At 48.3% G+C, this 18,955-nt stretch overlaps 1 protein-coding gene across 5 annotated transcripts in view; it reads right to left on the reverse strand.

Moving 5' to 3' along the window:
• Positions 1 to 17,421, reverse strand: part of PDGFB (platelet derived growth factor subunit B) — a 32,900-nt gene extending 15,479 nt beyond the window's left edge. The window contains exons 1-4 of one of the 5 annotated variants that reach the window (XM_075009269.1): positions 17,142 to 17,421; positions 16,541 to 16,936; positions 15,346 to 15,395; positions 9,230 to 10,186 (exon numbers count right to left, since the gene is read on the reverse strand). In XM_075009269.1, coding sequence (XP_074865370.1) covers positions 9,230 to 9,319 — 90 coding nt within the window. In that variant the 5' untranslated portion in view covers positions 9,320 to 10,186; positions 15,346 to 15,395; positions 16,541 to 16,936; positions 17,142 to 17,421. Of the gene's footprint in view, positions 1 to 9,229; positions 10,187 to 15,345; positions 15,399 to 16,540; positions 16,937 to 17,137 lie in introns of all 5 variants that reach the window. The other 4 variants (XM_075009268.1, XM_075009242.1, XM_075009250.1 and 1 more) reach the window with 4 other exon arrangements.
• Positions 17,422 to 18,955: the final 1,534 nt, after the last annotated feature.

Genomic DNA, 18,955 nt, shown 5'->3' on the forward strand with positions numbered 1-18,955 from the left:
CATGTTCTGTACCCTGCACGCAGAGCCACCTCGCTATGGACATGCAGGCAGACACGCTCTGACCAACGCACACACGCAAGCACGTTGCTTTGATTGTTTAACATTGGCACATGATTGTGGTGCTCATGAAAGCCAGGGATGTGCAGAGCTGGGGGCGTCTCCTCAGTGGCGGCTTTGCCTGCCTTCTGTTGAGTCAGAGCGGTGTGATCTGGATGTGCCAGTAAATTCAAAGCACATCTCCATGACATGTCAGATTTTCCTCCCTACTTTCAGATATCAGCAGCCTTGGCTGATACAAACAAATCCACATGTGGCTCTGCTAATGTTCCATGGACATCTCCATCCCGTCCTACGTTCCTCTTTAACACCTGTCTGAAGCCCTCTCACAGCTCTGCCCATGCCCCTGAGGGCTGACCATCAGCCCACATCTATTTCAGCAAGATGCCAAGGGTGAAGCCCAAATCCATTAACTCACTGGGGCTCTCACCCTCCCCTGCACGTGTAAGCATGTATCATGAGTCAGGCAACCTAGCAAAAGGGGAGTACGGCAGAGGACACTTCACTGCCCTGGGGTTAGGAATATACACACTGGGCTGGAACACTTGGGTTAGGTTCCAGGTCCAATTCCTGAGCCATCAGGAGCTGGGAGTGCTGCTGCGAAGCCGGGCTCAGTCTCTGCACGGGCAGTGAATGGAGCCTGCACGGCCATTCTGCAGTGATCCCTATGGCTATTCATGGGTTCCAACAAGAGCCTAGCTCGTTCCTCCTCATTTAATAACACAGCAAATGCTTGGCCCGGAGGGAGCAAAGATTGTGAAACTGGGAGGGCGGGATTGAGAAAAACCCTGGGGGCTCGGAGAAAGAAACCGAGGACGCTCCCCTGGCGAGGATTCCTCCCCTCTTTGGGCTGTGATGCTGCACATCCGAGGAGTGCCATATAAATCAATGCCACAGGAGAAAGGATGGAAGGTGAGACCCTCCCATTTGAGGAAGGGAAATGCAGAATGTCCGAGCTCTCTGCTTCTGTCCTTGGGGAAGGGGGTAGGTTATGAAACTCCTGAGCCATCCCATTGCTGGAGATCAGCGTACCGGGAGAGGTTGATAGCCGCTGTGTCCCTATGTCCTGGTGGGGGCATGAAGGCTGGAGAGAGCAAGGGAGGAAACAAAGAGGTTTCCTCTTACCTCTCAGACTCAGACTAGGGATGATGAGGGGAGACACGGTGACATTCTTCAGCATGGAGTAAGATGGGCGAGTCCCAGCAGAGCCTGGCAAGAGACTCGTTTTGACTTAACCCCAGGGGTTGTTGGCTCCTTGGCTGGGCAGATGTATTTACCTTAACTCTTCCAGTGCCACACCCAGCCAGATAGGTTAACCTCTCAGGAGTCCTTCCACCCATCTCCCTGGGACCAATTCTGCTCGCTCCTAAGTCAGGGCACACTCCTCCACCTCTCCCAGAATCCATTCCATGAGGCACAGAAACATAGTTCAGGTTCTGCTCCCTAAAACACCCCATTAAATCTTTGATAAGTTGTTTGCAGTGACACAGTCTAACCCTCAGTGTTCTAATCATGTACTGGTACCGGCCTCACCCCTCCATCCTATACAATCCCCAGCCCCAAGCAGCAGCAGCCTCTGGGCAAGGTAATGGAAGAATTAGCCCATCAGCACAACACATATAAATAGTATCGGAAATAACATAAGAAGCAGAGTCATTCTCTCCCAGCCCACGTATCAGCTGATGGGGAGAGATAGGCCCACTCCAATTGCCTTGTTGTTTCCACCAGCTTACCCCAGATACGTATCCCATCCTGAAATTCACTGCCATGGTTGCACTGTTTCACTCCTGCAAGAGCCTCACGTTTACAGGACTGGATAAGAGTCCTAGTGTCAGAGGGGTAGCCGTGTTAGTCTGTGTCCGCAAACACAACGAGAAGTCCTGTGGCACCTTATAGACTAACATATTTTGGAGCATGAGCTTTCATGGGCAAAGACTGCTTTGAAAATATTGGTTGGTCTGTAAGGTGCCCCAGGGCTTCTTGTTGTTTTTGTAAGAGTCCTAGGCCTTCATACCATGAATTAGAGATGAGCCAAAACTGGGACTATCTATCAGTCCCACCACATTCTAGGGGAGATGGATTTCAAAATGCCCAGACAATGGAAATTTGCAAAAACCAAACCATGTTGCTTACCCTCTAAACATTGCAAGGCAATTATTATGGCCCACTGGGGAATGGCAAATAGGTTAGCATCCTTGCTCCCCACCAGGCAAATACCATCCCACTTCCACACTCCCCTTGGCAGGCCTCCCAGGAAAAGCGGAGGGACCAAAAAGGACTCCACCCTACAGCTCAGAGCTTTCTGAATCAGCTGTAACCCCAGTGGTTCTAGTGACCCTTCCCCAGCCAGTGTTGAGACAAATGGGAGTTCCCATTAGGTAGCTCCTCCCTGTACTGGCAGTGACGAACCACCATGCATACTGCTTGTACCAAGCCTGCCATTAACCCGTCTGTTAGGAATTTAAGCAGCTTCTGCCAGTTAGTGACAGCGACAGGGCTGTGAATGTAGGGTTGGGGAAGGAAATTCCATCAGGGTGCTGAATGGAGGCAGGGGCGTGTCCTCTCAGGCAGGCACCATCTTCAGCCTGGGGAGGTGAGAAATGCCATCACAGTCTCTCCAGAAAAGCCTTCTTCTGGGGCCCTGAGCTCTGACCTGCCAGGGAGGCATTACAGTGTGTGCTTTGTGGTGGTGCAGTGAATACATCTCTCCCCAGGCTCAGAAACAGGCACCCTTTTTCACTCCTCCCCTTGCCAACATAGATAATTTTTCATGTGTAACAGGCGAGGAGGAAATACTCTCCCCATCTGAAACAAACACAACAGCTGGCCAGCCCACAGCACCAACTGCTTCCCTTTTGCAGTCTGGGTCAGCCGACAGAGCACGACGAGGAATAAAGGATACATCTCCCCTGCTGTACTGCCATCCCCTCCCTCCACCCACACAGCGACAGACCAACATGAGAAAGAGAGAGATAAAGGATGCAATGCAGGAGATGATGATTTGGGAAGGAGCAGTCCTGTCTCCTGCCCCTGTGCCAAGCCAGGATTCAATCCTCTTGTTTGGGATCCTCCCATTGAGTACACTGAGGTGCAGTTGGCGTTACATGGGGAAGTGGTAGGAGTCTTCCCCCATCTCCTTTTGTGGAGTCAGATACTGACAGTGCAGAGGCCTGAGATCAGGGAAAGACCCTTCCCCTCAACCAGATCTCCGCTGGCAGGAAAAACAGCTCCAGGTTTGGGATGGAAAAGAGCTTGGTTTCCATCTGGGGAAACACAAATGTTGCCCTTGTCATATATGCTGAATGGATCAAACTTATCACCTCACCTCAGTTCCCCTCCTGTGTTTTCTCCCTTGGAGCCTGTGTGTACATGGGGTGGGGGGGGGGTGTAGTGGTGGGGGGGCAACTGCATGGTGCAGCTATGTGCGGGTGTATGTATGCTCCTGGAATAGGATGATGTGTTTGAATTTCGGTTTTTCTATGGTGCACAGCTGGGTTCCTCTCTCTCCTAATGTAATAGAACCAGCAAGATGTGCACAAGCCTTAACTTGTTGTGTCGGGTCTGAATTGAGACTGTAGACTTCTCAGGGCAGGGTTTGTACCTTTGCTTGTTTCTGCAAAGAGCCTTGCAAGCCCGAAGGGTGCTCAAAAAGCAAATAATAATATTAACATATGCCTGATGGGTGCATGTGTGTACTTCCATGCAGGTTAACACAGCAGTGCATTTGTATTATGCGCGCGTGGTTGTGGGGACTTGCATATAGGAAGGGGTGTTTAAGGGGCTACGGATGTGTGCCTTTGCGTGAAGGGTGGGAGAAGTGAGAGGCACACTTTGGAGTGATTATTAGTTCCCAGGGCATTCTAGCACACTGACGGGAAAACCTCTTCCTTCTTATGCATTAAGCAAGACAGATTTCGTCAGGTCTCCACTTCCCTTTGAACTGAAATCCACGAGCAGCTTTTGAGTTTTTCTGAGTTCAGACAGGGCAGAGAAGCCTCCAATATGTATTCCTCCCTATCCCAAAGATTCAGCCTCTTTGTTACTTTTCAGGGAAAGGGTGGTTCTCCTGACTCTAATGCCACATTTTCACTGATAATATGTCTCCTTTCTTTCCTGTTCCCATTCCCCCGAGGCAGTGCTGTAGAGAAAAGTGTAGCTTAGTGATCTGAGCATGTAATGTCTGTTCCTTACTTGCATCTGATGAAGCGGGTCTTTGCCCATGAAAGCTTATGCTCCAAAATATCTGTTAGTCTATAAGGTGCCACAGGACTTCTTGTTGTTCTTTACTTTGATTACCTGAAGCCTTGGCTAAATCATTTAGGTCAAGAATTTGGAAGCTGGGGTCCCTGGAGTTACATAATCTCTTCTTTGAGTGCTTCTTTAGCACCTATATCGTAAAATCTTACATAAAATGAGGCATGGCTTTCAGAGGTGTGGAATACCCACAGCTGCCATTGATGTCTCTGGTTGTTGTGGCTGAATATCAGGCCGCTTTCATTTCATTGCCCAAATATGTGCTTAATTTTAAGAATCCAAAAGTCTGTCCTTTAATCTTTCTATGCTTCAGTTTCTCCTCTCTAAAATGAGGGACATAAGAACGGCCATGCTTGGTCAGACCAATGGTCCATCTATCCCAGTATTTTGTCTTCTTACAGTGACTGATGCCAGGTGCTTCAGAGGAAATGAACAGAACAGGTAAACTTATCAAGTGACCCATTCTCCTGACTCTAATGCCCCATTTTCACTGATAAAATGTCTCCTTTCTTTCCCATTCCCATTCCCCTCAGGCAGTACTGTAGGGAAAGGTGTTGCTAAATGAGCTAAGTGTAAGCTGTTGTTGTCCAGTCCCAGCCTCTGGCTGTTAGAGGTTCAGGGACAATGAGAGCACAGTTATGTCCCAGATGATCTGGCAAATAGCCATTAATGGATATTTCTTTCACAAATGTATTTAACTCTTTTTTGAACCCAGTTAATAGTTTTGGCCTGATAGCCTCCTCTGACAAGGAGTTCCACAGGCTGACAGCCCATTGTGTGAAGCGGTACCACCTGTTGTTTGTTTTAACCCTGCAGCCTGTTATTTTAACAGAGTGATCCCTGGTTCTCGTGTCATGTCAAGTAGTACATAATATTTCCTTGTTCACTTTCACTACACCATTCATGATTTGATAGACCGTGATCATCTGTATTTTATGATGAATAGTTCAAACCTTTTTTAATCCCTTTGTACGGAAGCTGTTCTGTGTGCCTAATAATATCTTTGCCCTTCTCTGCACCTTCCCAGTTCTGATATACCTTTCTGCAGATGGGAGTGATCAGATCTGCACAGAGTATTGAAGGTGTGGGAGCATCATGAGTTGATAGTCTTGCATCTGACAAAGCGGGTCTTTGCCCATGAAAGCTTATGCTCCAAAATATCTGTTAGTCTATAAGGTGCCACAGGACTTCTTGTTGTTCTCGAAGACACAGACTAACACGGCTACCTCTCTGATATGAGTTGATATAGGGCATTACAATACTTTCTGTCTTATTATCTATCCCTTTCCTTACAGTTCTTGATACTGTTTGCTTTTTTGACTGCTGCTGTACATTGAATGGATGTTTTCAGAGAACTATTCACAGTGAATCCAAGATCTCTTTCTTGGGTGGTAGTAGCTAATTTAGACCCCATCATTTTTATGTATAGTTGGGATTAGGTTTTCCAAAGATTTTACATTGAATTTCATCTGGGATTGTGTTGCTCGGTCACCCAATTTATGTGAGGCCCCCTCTGTCACTCTTTGCAATCTGATTTGGATTCAACTGACAATTTATACCTATTCTTTTTTTCCTATTTTTTAGCCATGATCCATGAGAGAACCTTCCCACTTATCTGATGACTGCCTACTTTGCTTAAGAGTGTTTGGTGAGGAACCTTATCAAAGGCATTCTGGAAGTCCAAGTACGCTATATCAACTCCCCCCGCCCCAGAAGTCTAGGTTGGCGAGGTATGATTTCCCTGTTACAAAAGCCAAGTTAACTCTCCCCCAACATATTATTTTCATATATTTGCCTGATAATTCTACTTCTTACTATAGTTTCAGTCAATTTGCCTGGAACACAGATTTATAGGCCTGTAATTGCCATGATCTCCTCTGAAGTCTATTAAAAAAATTGGTGATATTTTTGACATCTGCCAGTTATCTGGTACAGAGGCCAATTTAAGCAATAGCTTACTACATGTCACAATTAGTAGCTCTTCAGTTTCATATATGAGTTCCTTCAGAATTCTTGGGTGAACACCCTTTCGTCTGGAGATCTATCCATGTTTATCAACTTGTTCCAAACCTCTTCTATTCAATATGGGGCCATTCCTCTGATTCAATATCTAAATAGAAAAGGCTCAGGAATGGGAATCTCGCTAACATTCTCTGCAGTGAAAACTGATGCAAACAATCCATTTAGCATATTTGCATTACCCTTGTCTTCTTTAGCAGCTATATTGTCCAGTGGCCTCTTTTTTTCCCCCTTTTTTTGACTGTTTGACAGGCTTCCTGCATATGGTGTGCCTTCAAAATGTTTGCTGGTTTTGTGCCTTTTGCTAGTTACTCTTCAAATTCTTTTTTTGGCAGCCTATTTATACTTTCACACTTGACTCACCAGAGTTAATATTGCTTTCTATTTTCCTCAATAGGATTTGATCTGCAGTTTTTTTAAAAAAGATATCTTTTTATCACTCAGCAGCCTCTTTTACTCTGTAATTTACTCATGGTGACATTTTCTTGGTCCTCTTACTTTTTTTCAATTGCACTTAGGATACCTAACAGAGGGGTTTGAGGATGAATCCGTTAAAGCTTGCACAGTTCTTTACATAACATAAAGTGCTATCTAGCTGGTAAGTAGGATGATTATTACTTTCCCCTAGAGCTGTAGCAAGCCAGTGGAGTAGAGGGGTTGCTGGGAATGTAATGTTGATTTACCACCATTACAAGCGAAGAAAATACTGGTGTGATGGGAACTGCTACAGTGAGGAGGGAGAGAAGGCAGACAGCCAGCTTTGGGCCAAAACCCTGGAATGAATCTCTGTTTTTTCTCAGGATGATCACCCATGGTGGGGAAGCCCTGCCTCCCTCCCACTCGGTTTTCTGTTGGTTTGGCTCTGGGGAATGAAGGAGAGCCTCTGGCACCCAGCATGACTGCAGCTGTAGTAAGGGTGGGGCCCAAAGCACACCATCCCTTCCCAGATAGGTGAGGCACTGGCGGGTGGAAGGAACCGGGGGGTGTGGGGGGGAGAGATCCCTCACAAGCCAGGAGCCAGCGGCAGTGGGTGAAATCTGCAGGATGGCTCCCCGGAGCCTGGAGAACAAAAGAATTCTTTCCACGAGTTGGTGGTCAAAACAACCTGCCTTGGCTGCAGCCCAGGCCTTGGCTTTCCATCTGGGCCGGTCTCACCTCCAGGTTAACCCTCTCCTGCCACTCCTCACTCCGCCCTTTTTCTTGTACACCAGGCAGTGTTTACTTCAGGTCTGATTACCATATGAAGGACTCCCTCCTTTTCATAAGCCCATACATTTAGACCCTCCTCTGGAACCATACCCGCCTCCCCGAACTCATACATCTGCTGAAGCAGGTCTTTGCCCAGGAAAGCTTATGCTCCAAAATATGTTAGTCTATAAGGTGTCACAGGACTTCTTGCTGCATATAGAAAGGAACACCAGGAGAGTGGGCAGATACTGACAAGCATACCCAGGCTGTCCTCTTTTTTTTGAAAGGTCAGGTATGGTCCAGCATCCTGCGTCTAACTCCACTGCAGAAGTACCCCCCCTCCCACGGCCAGGTCCTGTTTATCCAGGCTGTTGCTCTCTCTCTATGCGAGGCAGCTGGTGCCAGCTCACTGCAAGGACAGCAACTCATCCAGCTTGATGTCTTCAGGCTTTTTTTGGGTAATTACCTCCCCCTGCAGCTGTGCATTTCCAGCCAAGCTGCTCGGGCTCTCCTGCCCCGTGCGGTGCACCCATTACTCGCCGGACATACAGACCTGGGACACACACCCGGCACTCTGCAGCCGGCCTGATCCACCCCGGTGCAGGCCTCAAGCGGGAACCACTCGAGCCCGATCTGCAGGTGGGGGGAATAACGGCCGGAAAGCAACAGGCGACCCGGAGCCTTTAAGACGCTCCCCCTCCCGCACAAGTCTCCCTGCAAATCGGGGCCATCTTCCCTCCCTTTGGGGCATTGGTTCAGACCCGATAGGCGGCTCCCCGCCCAGCCAGCTGGACAGCACGCGCCGCTGCCGCCGCCGCCAGCAAAGCGGGGCTGGAATTCAGCGAGCGCCGGCCCCGCCCGCCCAGCGGCAGGGAGGTGACCCCCCAGCTACCGCCGCGCGTCGCGTCCGTCTGGCCCCTCCAGCCCCTGCGTTGGCTCCTGGGCGGCGGGCGCTCGCGGCGGCAGGTACGCCAGGCGCCCCCTTGGCCGGCTCGCCGGGCTCACGCCTGCTTCTTTGCAACGGGACCCAGTCTTTGCAGCCCGGAGCCGCGCTGCCATGGGGCGGGGGGCGGGGAGAAGGGGTTCCCCCGCCAGCTAGTAGGGCCAGGCCCAGCGCCTGCTGGGGTGCGCCGCAGGCAGTCGCCTAAATAAGGGTTGTTTATTTTAAAGAGCCAAACTCCTAAATACCTGAGGGAGGGAGACGCTGCGCTTGCTACACTGGGCCAGCGTGGGTGGGGGTGGGGAATGCACCCCAGGTATGGGTGTGGTTTGGAGGGGGTAGGGTACTGTTGTGTCCCCCTTCAAACTGCAAGCCTTGGGCAGGTGCAGAATTTGCCCCTTCCCCCTGTGGCTTCATTGGCCTGACTGGAGCGCTCACCCATCCACCCCCAGTGTACAAATCCAACTACATGTATAATCCCAAAGTCAAAGCAGCCCTTCCCTCCAACTCCCTTTTTCCTGTCAGTTCAGCAGCTCACGTGTGGCTTATTCAACCGCCTTCCTTTCCCCCCATTCATTTTCTTGTTTTCTAAAATAAAGTAATATAAAAAATAACCCACACCTGTTCTTACAGGCACAATTAAAGTTGTTAGTGCAACACCTATAAGGAGTTCATTCTTTCTTGCTGAGCTGTGTAAACTTTATTCTTAGTCTAAAGTTCAGTAGATATTGATCATTCTACGTTGTAAAAATAAAATGATTCAACACTCACCTCAGTGCTGATGAGAGGCAGGTACCAGAGAGACATGAAGATCAATCTGAAATTCATACCGACTCTGATCCCCAGAAGTTCCAGGCACATTGAAGGAGGGACTTTAAAAGAGAGAATAAATTCCCACGCTTAGGCAAAATGGTGAGAGAGGCAGTCTCTGCTTACAGTTTGGCTCCAGCCTTGCCTCCTGCACAGAGGGCTCTGCACTTCTTCATTTTTTCCCCCCAAGTTATTTTTTCTTGCCTCCCACAATCATGGAGTGGGGAAGAAAGGGTTAAAAAAAAGACTTTATTTTAAGAAAAGTAATTCTTGCTATCTGTCTGTCCCTTTCTCTGCCTTGTCAGCCAGCAGGAATATAGGGGAGGAGTATTAAAAAATAAAGGCAGTCCCCCTCCGAATATATGCATCCGAGTCTGTCTTGCCCCCTTGCTGCAAGAAATGTTTCAGTATTTCCTTCTGTTGGATGGTGCACACCAATTCTTCTTTTTCCTTCTTAGTTTTTCCTCTTAAAAAAAAAAGTCCTACACAAAAAGGTAAAAATGGTTTGCAATGTTATTACAAAAACAGAAAAGTTTGAAATAAAGATTCTTCTAAATGTTCATAAAAAATCAGAAAATCTTTGATTTTTGTTGGTTTAATTCTTTTAATTGTTTTTCTTCTGACATAACATTTTAAAAATAAAAGTTGGTTTAAGTTGAATTTTTCCCCCTAAATTATTTTCTTGGTTTCACACTGTCTTTTCTTTCAGAATGTTGTTGGTAGTTTAGTTGTATGTGAGGTCTGATTTGGTTTTGTAGACAGGTGAATCTTTGCTGGATTCTGTGTGCGCGTTGAGTCTTGATAAGTCTCAGCCGTGCTGCTGCTGCCTCTTAAGCTCTTTTGCAACAAGAAAAAAGGTAGAATCCAGCGGGAGGAGAGAGAGTTGCAGAGAGAGAGCTGGTGGGTTTTTATTTTAGTCTGAAAAAAAGAGAATAAGGTGCCACCCTTTCAGCTGTTCTTTTAAAGGAGAAGGGAGAGGGGTGGAGACTACTAGCAGCAACTCCTTTCTTGGCTGTGTGTCAAAGACAGGAAAAAAATCTAATAAGGCACTGACAATTCAGTACTCAACAAAATAAAAAAAAACAACAGAACTGATATTGGTGATGTCCCTACACTCACAAAGATGTGGGAAGAGAAATTCCAAGAGGACTGAGAGAGAAGGAGAAAGCCATTCTTAGCGGAGCAGTTGAATTTTTTGGCCTGGCTTCAGACTTTCACTGTTGCAACTCTCAGCATTTTCCCCCCTGCCCTGCCATCCCATTTGCTCTGGAGGCAAATATATCTTCTGTCTCCGTGCGTGCAGAAGGAAGCCAAAAAAAAAAATCAAATGGTGTTACAACAAAATTTGTGTTGCTCTTGGCACTAAAAGGAATTTTGCTGCATAATTATCTCCATATGTAATAAACATCCAAAGGGAAATTAAGCAAGTAGGTATTTGCTGGGGGAAGCAAGAGGGTTGGTTAACAGGTGAATTCAAGATAGAGTCATAGCCTATTAAACACACACAAACCTTGTGTACTTGTGTCTTCATGAACAAAATTTCACACTTAAAGTGCACAGTCACAAATCACACGTTTTCTCACACACCTTCTCTTTCAAAGACATCCACCCATGCTCTCTCCTACACACATAGCTGCATGCTGTTTCTCTGACACTTGCACCCTCGACACACACCCAACTATGTGCATGCTCTGGCAGAGTCACACTAGCAGAGACACTCACACTATGAACGCAATTAGACACCCATTATCACATACTCATGCATCCTGACTGACACATCCATATGCTGTCCTCTCTCTCACACACCAGTATGCTCACATTTTGAGCAAAGGTGCTTGCTCTTGGGATTTCTCTGAGAAAGACTTTCAGGGTCATATCCCAGGGGACTCTAGGCATTGTACACAGGAGAAAGGGGTGGAGATAATGAGGGCACGGTGACAGCTGAGAAAAGACTCCAGCCATTCTGAGCTTAGCAATGATATGCATATAGTGGCAGCTATGAGAACCTTATTCGCTGAGGGAAGGGATGCTGGCTAGGATGCTGGCTATACTCTTCTAGAAGTGCCCTGTGACCTTTAAGTTCTCTGTGATCTGCAACCACCAGAGATGGACAGAAGGGTGTCCAGCGTAATGTCTCCTCTGAAGTAGGAGGCCCCAGATATCAAGACGCCTCCCAGCTTAGCTGTTCCTATCTAAATGGCCTGACTTGGAGCTCATGTACTCTGCTGTAAATCAGCACCTGTGGTGGTAGAATCAGCTCCATTGTGTCCACGTCTCCTGTAACAGCACAGCAATCCCCTCTGCTTCCTACTTCCAAGAGAAATGTCGTCTGGCTCACGAAAGCTTAGTGAGCTGGACAAAGCTACCTGCTGGGATTTAGCATGGGCCACTTTCATCCTAAACCGGGAAGCAAGAGGCCATGTCCTGGGCTGGTGTAAAAACCCCAGTGCTATGCCTGTTTACACTAGCTGAGGATCCGGCGCGTAGGTCACAGATGCAGAAGGAAAGAGTTGACAAGGGAGGGTGTTTAACCAGACCTGAGCCTAATTCCACAACTAAAGTGCAGGAAGGCAGTGCCGGATATACCTCCTCTGACCTACTGCCACCCTGCCAGTGTACCCCTGATCTTTTTCAGGGGCTTTTGCTTAGATCTTCCAGTCCCGTTAATCAAGCTGTCTCAAATATACAAAACCATCATTTGTGTTCCTGCTTCTTTAATTCTCTAGACGTGATCCACTGCCTGTTCTAGACTGATCCCCATCACATCACTCATCACACACATGGTCATACCCACACGGATTTTAGCAGAGCTCCTATGATTTACATCAGGTGGGATTATGGCCCACAGACCCCACGGGCCATCTCTGCTCACGTAGGACTAAAACTGTGTGCCTGGGAGCTGGTGAGCACCTGAGGTAGATCAAAGTGAGTGAGGCTAACAACTAAGCTAGCAGGAAGCGCTGCATCTTTTCTATGCAACACAAGACGTTAGGAAATGTATGACCTCAGAGTCTGCTTTGAGGGGGAGAGTCTTTTCCGTATCCAGCTCAGTTACCTGAGGTCAGATGGAAGTAGTTGTTTATTTTGATGTGGATGATGCTGGGGAATTTTTAAAAGCTCAGAAACAGTGAAAAGCTGATCCCAATTGAATCTTTAAATGACAAGGAAGAGGATGTTTGGAAGTTGACTAATCATCCACCTGTAACTGGCTGAAAATAGAACTAAATAGTGTTCAGAGTTGCTTGGATTTCAGAGGCTATTTATTTATCTTTTCTGTTTTTAATGGAAGTACAGATTTTTCACTTGTGAAAAAGTCTTAAAGGTATAATCCAGATTCAGATTTGAGTAGATGCAACTCCACTGAGCTCAATACCAATTCATTGGAGCTGCTTACCCTAGCTCTAAGGTTGGCCCATTCTCTGTTTTTTTTATTTTTATGAAATAGGATTGCTGCTTGCCCTGTTCTGTACAAAATCATCCCCTTTCTAATGAGGCACTTGATTCTTCTACAAGGACCACTTGTGAGTCATTTGTAGGACTCCAAAACATTTTTGAGGCCAGTGGCAATGTCGTTATGTGGTTATGTCACATCACAACGATTGGAAACTGCATTGTCATTTCTAGTGAGTTCAGGTTTGGTTGCAGTGGGATGTTGTAGAGCCAAAATGTCATCGTGACTTCATGAGGCAATGTCACAGCCTAGTGATGCCTGAGCTGATCCCATCAAACAAGCCACAAATATGATGGCCTGACAGGATCCCACCAGATTTGATAGCCTGCAGTTTTAATCATGAAGGTTTTTAATTCTACAGTTTCCGCCCCCCACCTTTAAACAGCGGACAGGTGTGTTCATCACGCTCCAGTTATTTACTTGTTATTGAGAATGTGTTTAATCTGCACGTCAAAGTCCTAAACCCATGAAGACTCCATAGCACATAAACAACTTCGCCACCGTCACCTCAGTGGTCGGCAAAAAATTCTCTGCTGGCCACAGATCACACATGCAACATGGGAGTGTCAATAACCTTTCCTGGGGCTGTGTGTGGGGAAAGTGAAGTTGAGTTTCTAGTGGCAAACAATATGCAGTCTGAATTGTGGACAGGTCCCAGATACTCCATAATGAACACTTTAAAATTAGTCAGTAGAAAAAAATAGCTCTGAAAGTCAGGGTTTAAACTGCCTCCATGTAGCTGAGGGGGACTGTTAGAAATGGAATAATAGCTGATACCGCAGAGCAGATTGAGATGGTGGGGGGCTCAGAACAGGAAATAGAGGGTGCTGCTAGTGAGGATGAGATGTTTTAGTTGCAGAAGGTGCTGCAAGTGGGTGTGCTGGCAGAACTGTGGGAGGAGGTGAGACCCAGGGATGGCAGAGCAAAGACTGGGTGGGTTCCCTGGGAGACAGATAGGAGGAGGTACGTTATTATTATTGCCTCCAGATAAATTCATCTCTTGTGTAACTCCATAGGCTTCTATGAAGTCACAGCTAATGAGTAAAAGCTTAATTCAGCCTGCCCAAATCTTGCTGTATGACCAGCATACACCAGTGACCAGTTCTGATTTCTTATCAGTGGCTCTCCGTTGGCATCAGTGGAAATTACTCCAGGTTCACCCCAGTATAAGTGTGGTCAGAAACCAGCCCCAGTTGTGTCACCTATACTACTACCATTTGTCATTTGCCCCAGAACATCCCATGGGAATTGCACCTACTTCCTGAAGGTCACGCTTAGCCCGAAAGGAGTCAGAAGGGAGGCAAGGGAAAGAGGGAGTGAAGGAAGGAAGCAGACAATGGGTGGCAGCATTGCTTGGAGCAGGAGTCAGCAACCTTTCCAAGGGGAGGGTTCTGGAATTTGACCTTTGACCTGTATGTATGGTCTGAGCACCAGTGGTACTTTTTAAAGTCGCTAATAGTCCTACTTGGAACAGCATCATTAAGAAATAAAGGAAGATGCAGAGCTTTACCGTTTAGTTGGTGGTTGGTAGCATTAGCTGGTCTTTTGTTAAGCCACAGGCGGCATGGCCTAGAGCAAGCTCCCAGCTGCACAAAGAGGAGAGGCGCGGCTGCCTTGCGTGTGGATGAAAATTGGCTCATGTGCCACTCTTGGCACCTGTGCCGGGAGTTGCTGACCCCTGGCTCTGAGAAAGGCAAAGCTTCCTCCCTGAAGGGTTTGCATATTCTATCTTTGTGTTGAATTGGAAGGATAACGGGGCCTCTGGGCTCTAATTACTTTTCAGGTGTTAAATAAAACCCTCGCACAGCAGCTACGTTGCAGAAAGAGATGCCAGCACCTGGGAGTCAGTGCTGCCAGGATCTCCCAGGGAGTCCCCACTTCCACTGTCACCTGAGCCAGGGTTTCCTCTGCCTCTTGGGGTGGGCTTGTAAATCTCTCTCACTTTGCTTTCGGGATCCGTGCCAGAGACTGAATGAAAGAGGAGAGGCTGGGGAAGGGGACACCACAGGCCAGACCAGGGGGCCTTGCCTGGGTTGGGAAAGGGGCACTTACGGTGGGGACGTGCACTGGCCACCACCCACCCACATGGAGGGGGCAGGGGCAGTCAGCAGCTTCTTCATCCCTCCATGAAGGAGAAAGAGGAGTGAAGATCAAGCAGAACGAGAGCATCAATTTATGCCTCAAACCTACCTGTGTGCATCTACTTTATGTCAGCGAGGGTAGGAGAGAGATTGCACCGGTGCCTACACACCCTGCTCTCTCCCCAAGCTTAGGGCAAAGGGTAGCTATCTCCTTAGTCTGGCAACATTTTACTATGTGCCTGTATCTCTTCCCAGCCTCATTCCTCATCTCTTTCCTGTTTTGATGGAAGGAAAAAGAAACGCTCCACTTTCCTTCTTTATTTTTCCAGACTGGTGACTAGCATTGGAAAGGAATTTCTCCCCCCTGGTATAATAAATAATAATAATGTATGGACGGGACATACATCAGAGCTCATCCTGTTGTTTTTGGATATTATTATGTTGCTTTTGTTTCCTAAAAGGGTGGGACTCCCTCGGGTGGGACTCCCTCCCCCTCCCCCTCCCCCAGGCATCCCACCCTCAGTTCCCTTTCCCCCCCAACTCACCATCCTCATGTCCTTCGTCCATCCAGCAGCAGCAGCAGAGAGAAGGAAGCCTGCTGAACAAGAACAAGGGTAAAAATAGCCCCAGCAGTTACTCAGCTCCTGAGAACATGATAACATGACTCATGATGTGCGGTAAAAAAGAGGGGTGAAAAACAAAAGTGATTGTCTCTTCTCCCTGCACCCCCCCCCCATGCATTATTATTTCTCATGACTAAAGAGAAAACTAAATATCAATTGTGTCCCTTTTATGCCAGGGGAGATGCCTTATTAACAATCCTGGAGGCTGGGGGCCAAAATCTTGCATGGTGTATCTCCAGGGAAGCCATGAATGGGACCCAGAGGGCCAGTCCTTGCTCTCAGTCAGATGTTATACTGGTGTAACTAACTCTGCTGCCATCCCTCCTGGTTTGTAGCTGTGTGAGGAAGGTTGGTGGCAGTCCCTCCCACCTGACCTCATTTGCATCCATTTAAATCAGCAGTAGTGCTACTGATGCCACAGGAACTAAGGTCTCATCTTGACCCCATTTAAAATAATGCAAGACTTTACCAGGTCTAGGATTTAGCCCTGTCTTCAGCTTCACAATGGTGTAGCTGAGCTCAGGATGCCACCTTGAAGTCCTGTTTACCAGCAGCAAATGCCACAGGGCTAGCTGTGCCTGTGCGTTGTTCCCTGCCTGAGTGCCTCAAGCCCCCGCACAAGGAAACTCCTCTAGCACAGAGCGAGCAGTGGGTTTGTCCTTGCCCCATGTCCTGAGACTGCTGACGAGAGGCCCAGCTAGCCTCAGCTGGCATGGGGCTGGTTTTGTGCCTGCTGCCCTCTGTTCCCTGAGAATGCTTTGCTCTGAATTTTATAAACACTCCTTCCTTCCCCAGCCTGACGCAGAGCTCTGGGTAGCTTGAAAGCTTGTGTCCTCTGCCAACAGAAGTTGGTCCAGTAAACAACTCTACCTCAGTTTCCTGATCTCATATCCTGGGACCAAGGGGGCTACAACAGTGCTGCAAACAACACAAGCCCTGGACACACATAACCTGGCCTGAGATCCCTACGGGTAAGGTGTGTGATGTAGCATGATACGGCGCAATAGAGGGAAGAGGGGGCACTTGATATCTTGTAGGGTATGTAATGAAGAGGGAGTTTAAAAATAGACTCTGAGAGAGGGTTATATTGCGAGATGGGTATATGTGTCCTACATACCTATGGTTTTGATTCTCCAGCGTCTTGCACTTTGTGTGATTATTTGCACCTATGCATTGTGGACGTGGAATGCTACCGGATCAGATTTCTCTTCTCTCCCTTGCAGTAGGCAAAACGCAAGGGCATGAGAGAAGCAGACCCACAGTGAACAGGGATCTCACCAGCGTGATGCAATCAGACATTTTGCCGCAAGAGCACGGTAAGAAGGAAGAATGTCAATGAAGGAGCAAGCTTTCCATGGCAGCCTGGGTAGGGCTGCCCCCAGAGTCCGTTCCAGGAGCAGGAATCCAGCACAGGTTCTTCCCTTGGCTCTGGGTGCTGTACCCAGTGTCCATTCCAAGGGCACGGAAATCCAGCTTGGGTCCTTCCCTGCCCTCCAGGGGCTGCACCCTGCGTCTGTTCCAGGAGAAATACATTATTTTCTTTATATTTCTCTCCCACTCTTAGGAGCTGGAATAAATGGGCAGCTCCAGGTTCCTTCCCCTCCCCCGCCCACCTCCACTCTGGTAACTTCACACACCATTCTACATATATTCCTAAACTGAATCCCCCTGTACTCACCTCCTCCCCCAGAAGGTAGCAATAAACTGTACCCACCTACCTTCAATCGACTGCGGTGGTGAGTCGCTGTCCAAGGACAAATCAGTGTTCCCGGTCCAGCTCAGCCCGACCCCTCCAGCAATGGTTACCCTGTGACGGCATCACTAATACAAAGACTCCCACCTAACCAGCGCAGGAGTCTTTGACTAACAAACCACCCAGAAAACACACTTGACTGGCTTAATATCTCCCTCCTCCACCCCTGGTGTGCCCAGACAAAGTGGCATCACTTAGGACAAAGGTTTTTCAATAGATCGCCTGCCCTCTGCCCTCTCCCATACAATGAGAAATCAAGGAATATTGTCCTCAGCTGAATAAAAAGATCTAAATATAGAGTGTCTGATGTGTTCTTGGTTTCCTGCCCATGACTCCCCTCCCGTCCCCTCCTCCCCCGCCTCCCTCCTCGCTGCTTCTGGCTCACTCGCGCTAATCTCACACAGTGGCACCCAGGGTTTGAGATGGGGTGAGATCACCGCAAAGCCCCCCTTTCTCCGGGCATGAGACAGAGGGGATTTCCAAGTTTGACTGTTCCCTCTTGTTTCCATGGAGGTACACAGCTGGGTTAGGTATGGGAGGGAGAGACGGAGCCTTTCTTTTCAGTATTATTTTCTCCTCCACTCTCCACTGTTCTGGTCCTGGACCACCCGCACAGGCACTGCCCGGGTTCCTCGCTTAGCGTGCAGCACTCATTTCTCCTCCAGGCCCCAGCATGCCTGCAGCTCTGCGTGCCTACCTGCCGCAGCCCTTCTCTCTTAAGTCAAGGAGCCCTAACCATCACTCACACTGCCTCTCTTTTAGCTAAGTTCTCCCACTCCCTCCAGTCTCCTGATAGGCGGCAGCTGTTCGGAGCAGAACCAAGCGTATCTCAGAACAGGCAAGGTGGTTGCAGAAAAACTGAGCGGGGGGCACTGGGTGATTTGCTGCCCGTGTTTTCACCGGCACATCCCACCAACATTTTCTCCGTTAACTTGTGATAACCAGGTTGTATGTCAGTGGCTGGGGAATCTGTTCATTTGTTTTCATCTGTAAACAAAAACGCTTTCCCATAACTGCAACCAAGGAGGAGCCAGTACCTCTAGGGCTGGTCTGAAGTGGACATGCAATAATACTAGGTTCTGAGAAACGGGAATTCTGTGTTTGTGTGTGTGTGGGGTGGGGAGAGCAGGGAAAATCAGCTTCATCCTTCCCAGGAAATGTTTTTGAACATACCTGATGTTGGAGCAGTCTGGGGCGTGCCAGTGCGTTTGTTCAGCAGAACTATTTGTGTAAGCCCCTGGGACAAAATCCAGTGCTGGCTAAGGCACAGTATTCAGGGAGGGGCTGAGCTCTGTCAGATGCAGGGCGATCTCCTCAGCTCCCTCTTGCTTTGGACAATTAACTAGAGCCCCGTGCCTCCCCCTCCCACCCCCAGCATGTCTCTAGTATTTGTCTCCTTCCCCGATTGCTTTTCTAATGGGGGGGACAGGTGGAGAAGGGCTTTGAAGCCAGCTAGCCCCTCTTACGCCTCACACTCTTTCCGTGGCTGTGTGATTTGGCAGGGGGTGTTCTTGTTTTTCCTTTTTGACCAGGGTCTTGGGGGGAGGCTCTTTCGTGTGCCAAGGCTGGTAAGCCAAACGCAGCAGAAGCAATGGGAGAAAGCACCAGAGCCCCACAAAGACCAGCAGCAGAGGGAGCAGCACTGCAGCAACTTCAGTCTGAGTCACAGGGGGAAGAGCCTGACTGGGTTGTACGGGGTGGGGAATGAGACATGCAGGACTGGGTGCTTAGCAACTGGAGGGGGAACCTGGAGCCTTTTACCCCTAGGTTGTGAGGTCT

Source organism: Carettochelys insculpta, chromosome 1, assembly GCF_033958435.1.
Source record: "Carettochelys insculpta isolate YL-2023 chromosome 1, ASM3395843v1, whole genome shotgun sequence".
In the NCBI taxonomy this organism is placed as follows: Eukaryota; Metazoa; Chordata; order Testudines; family Carettochelyidae; genus Carettochelys; species Carettochelys insculpta.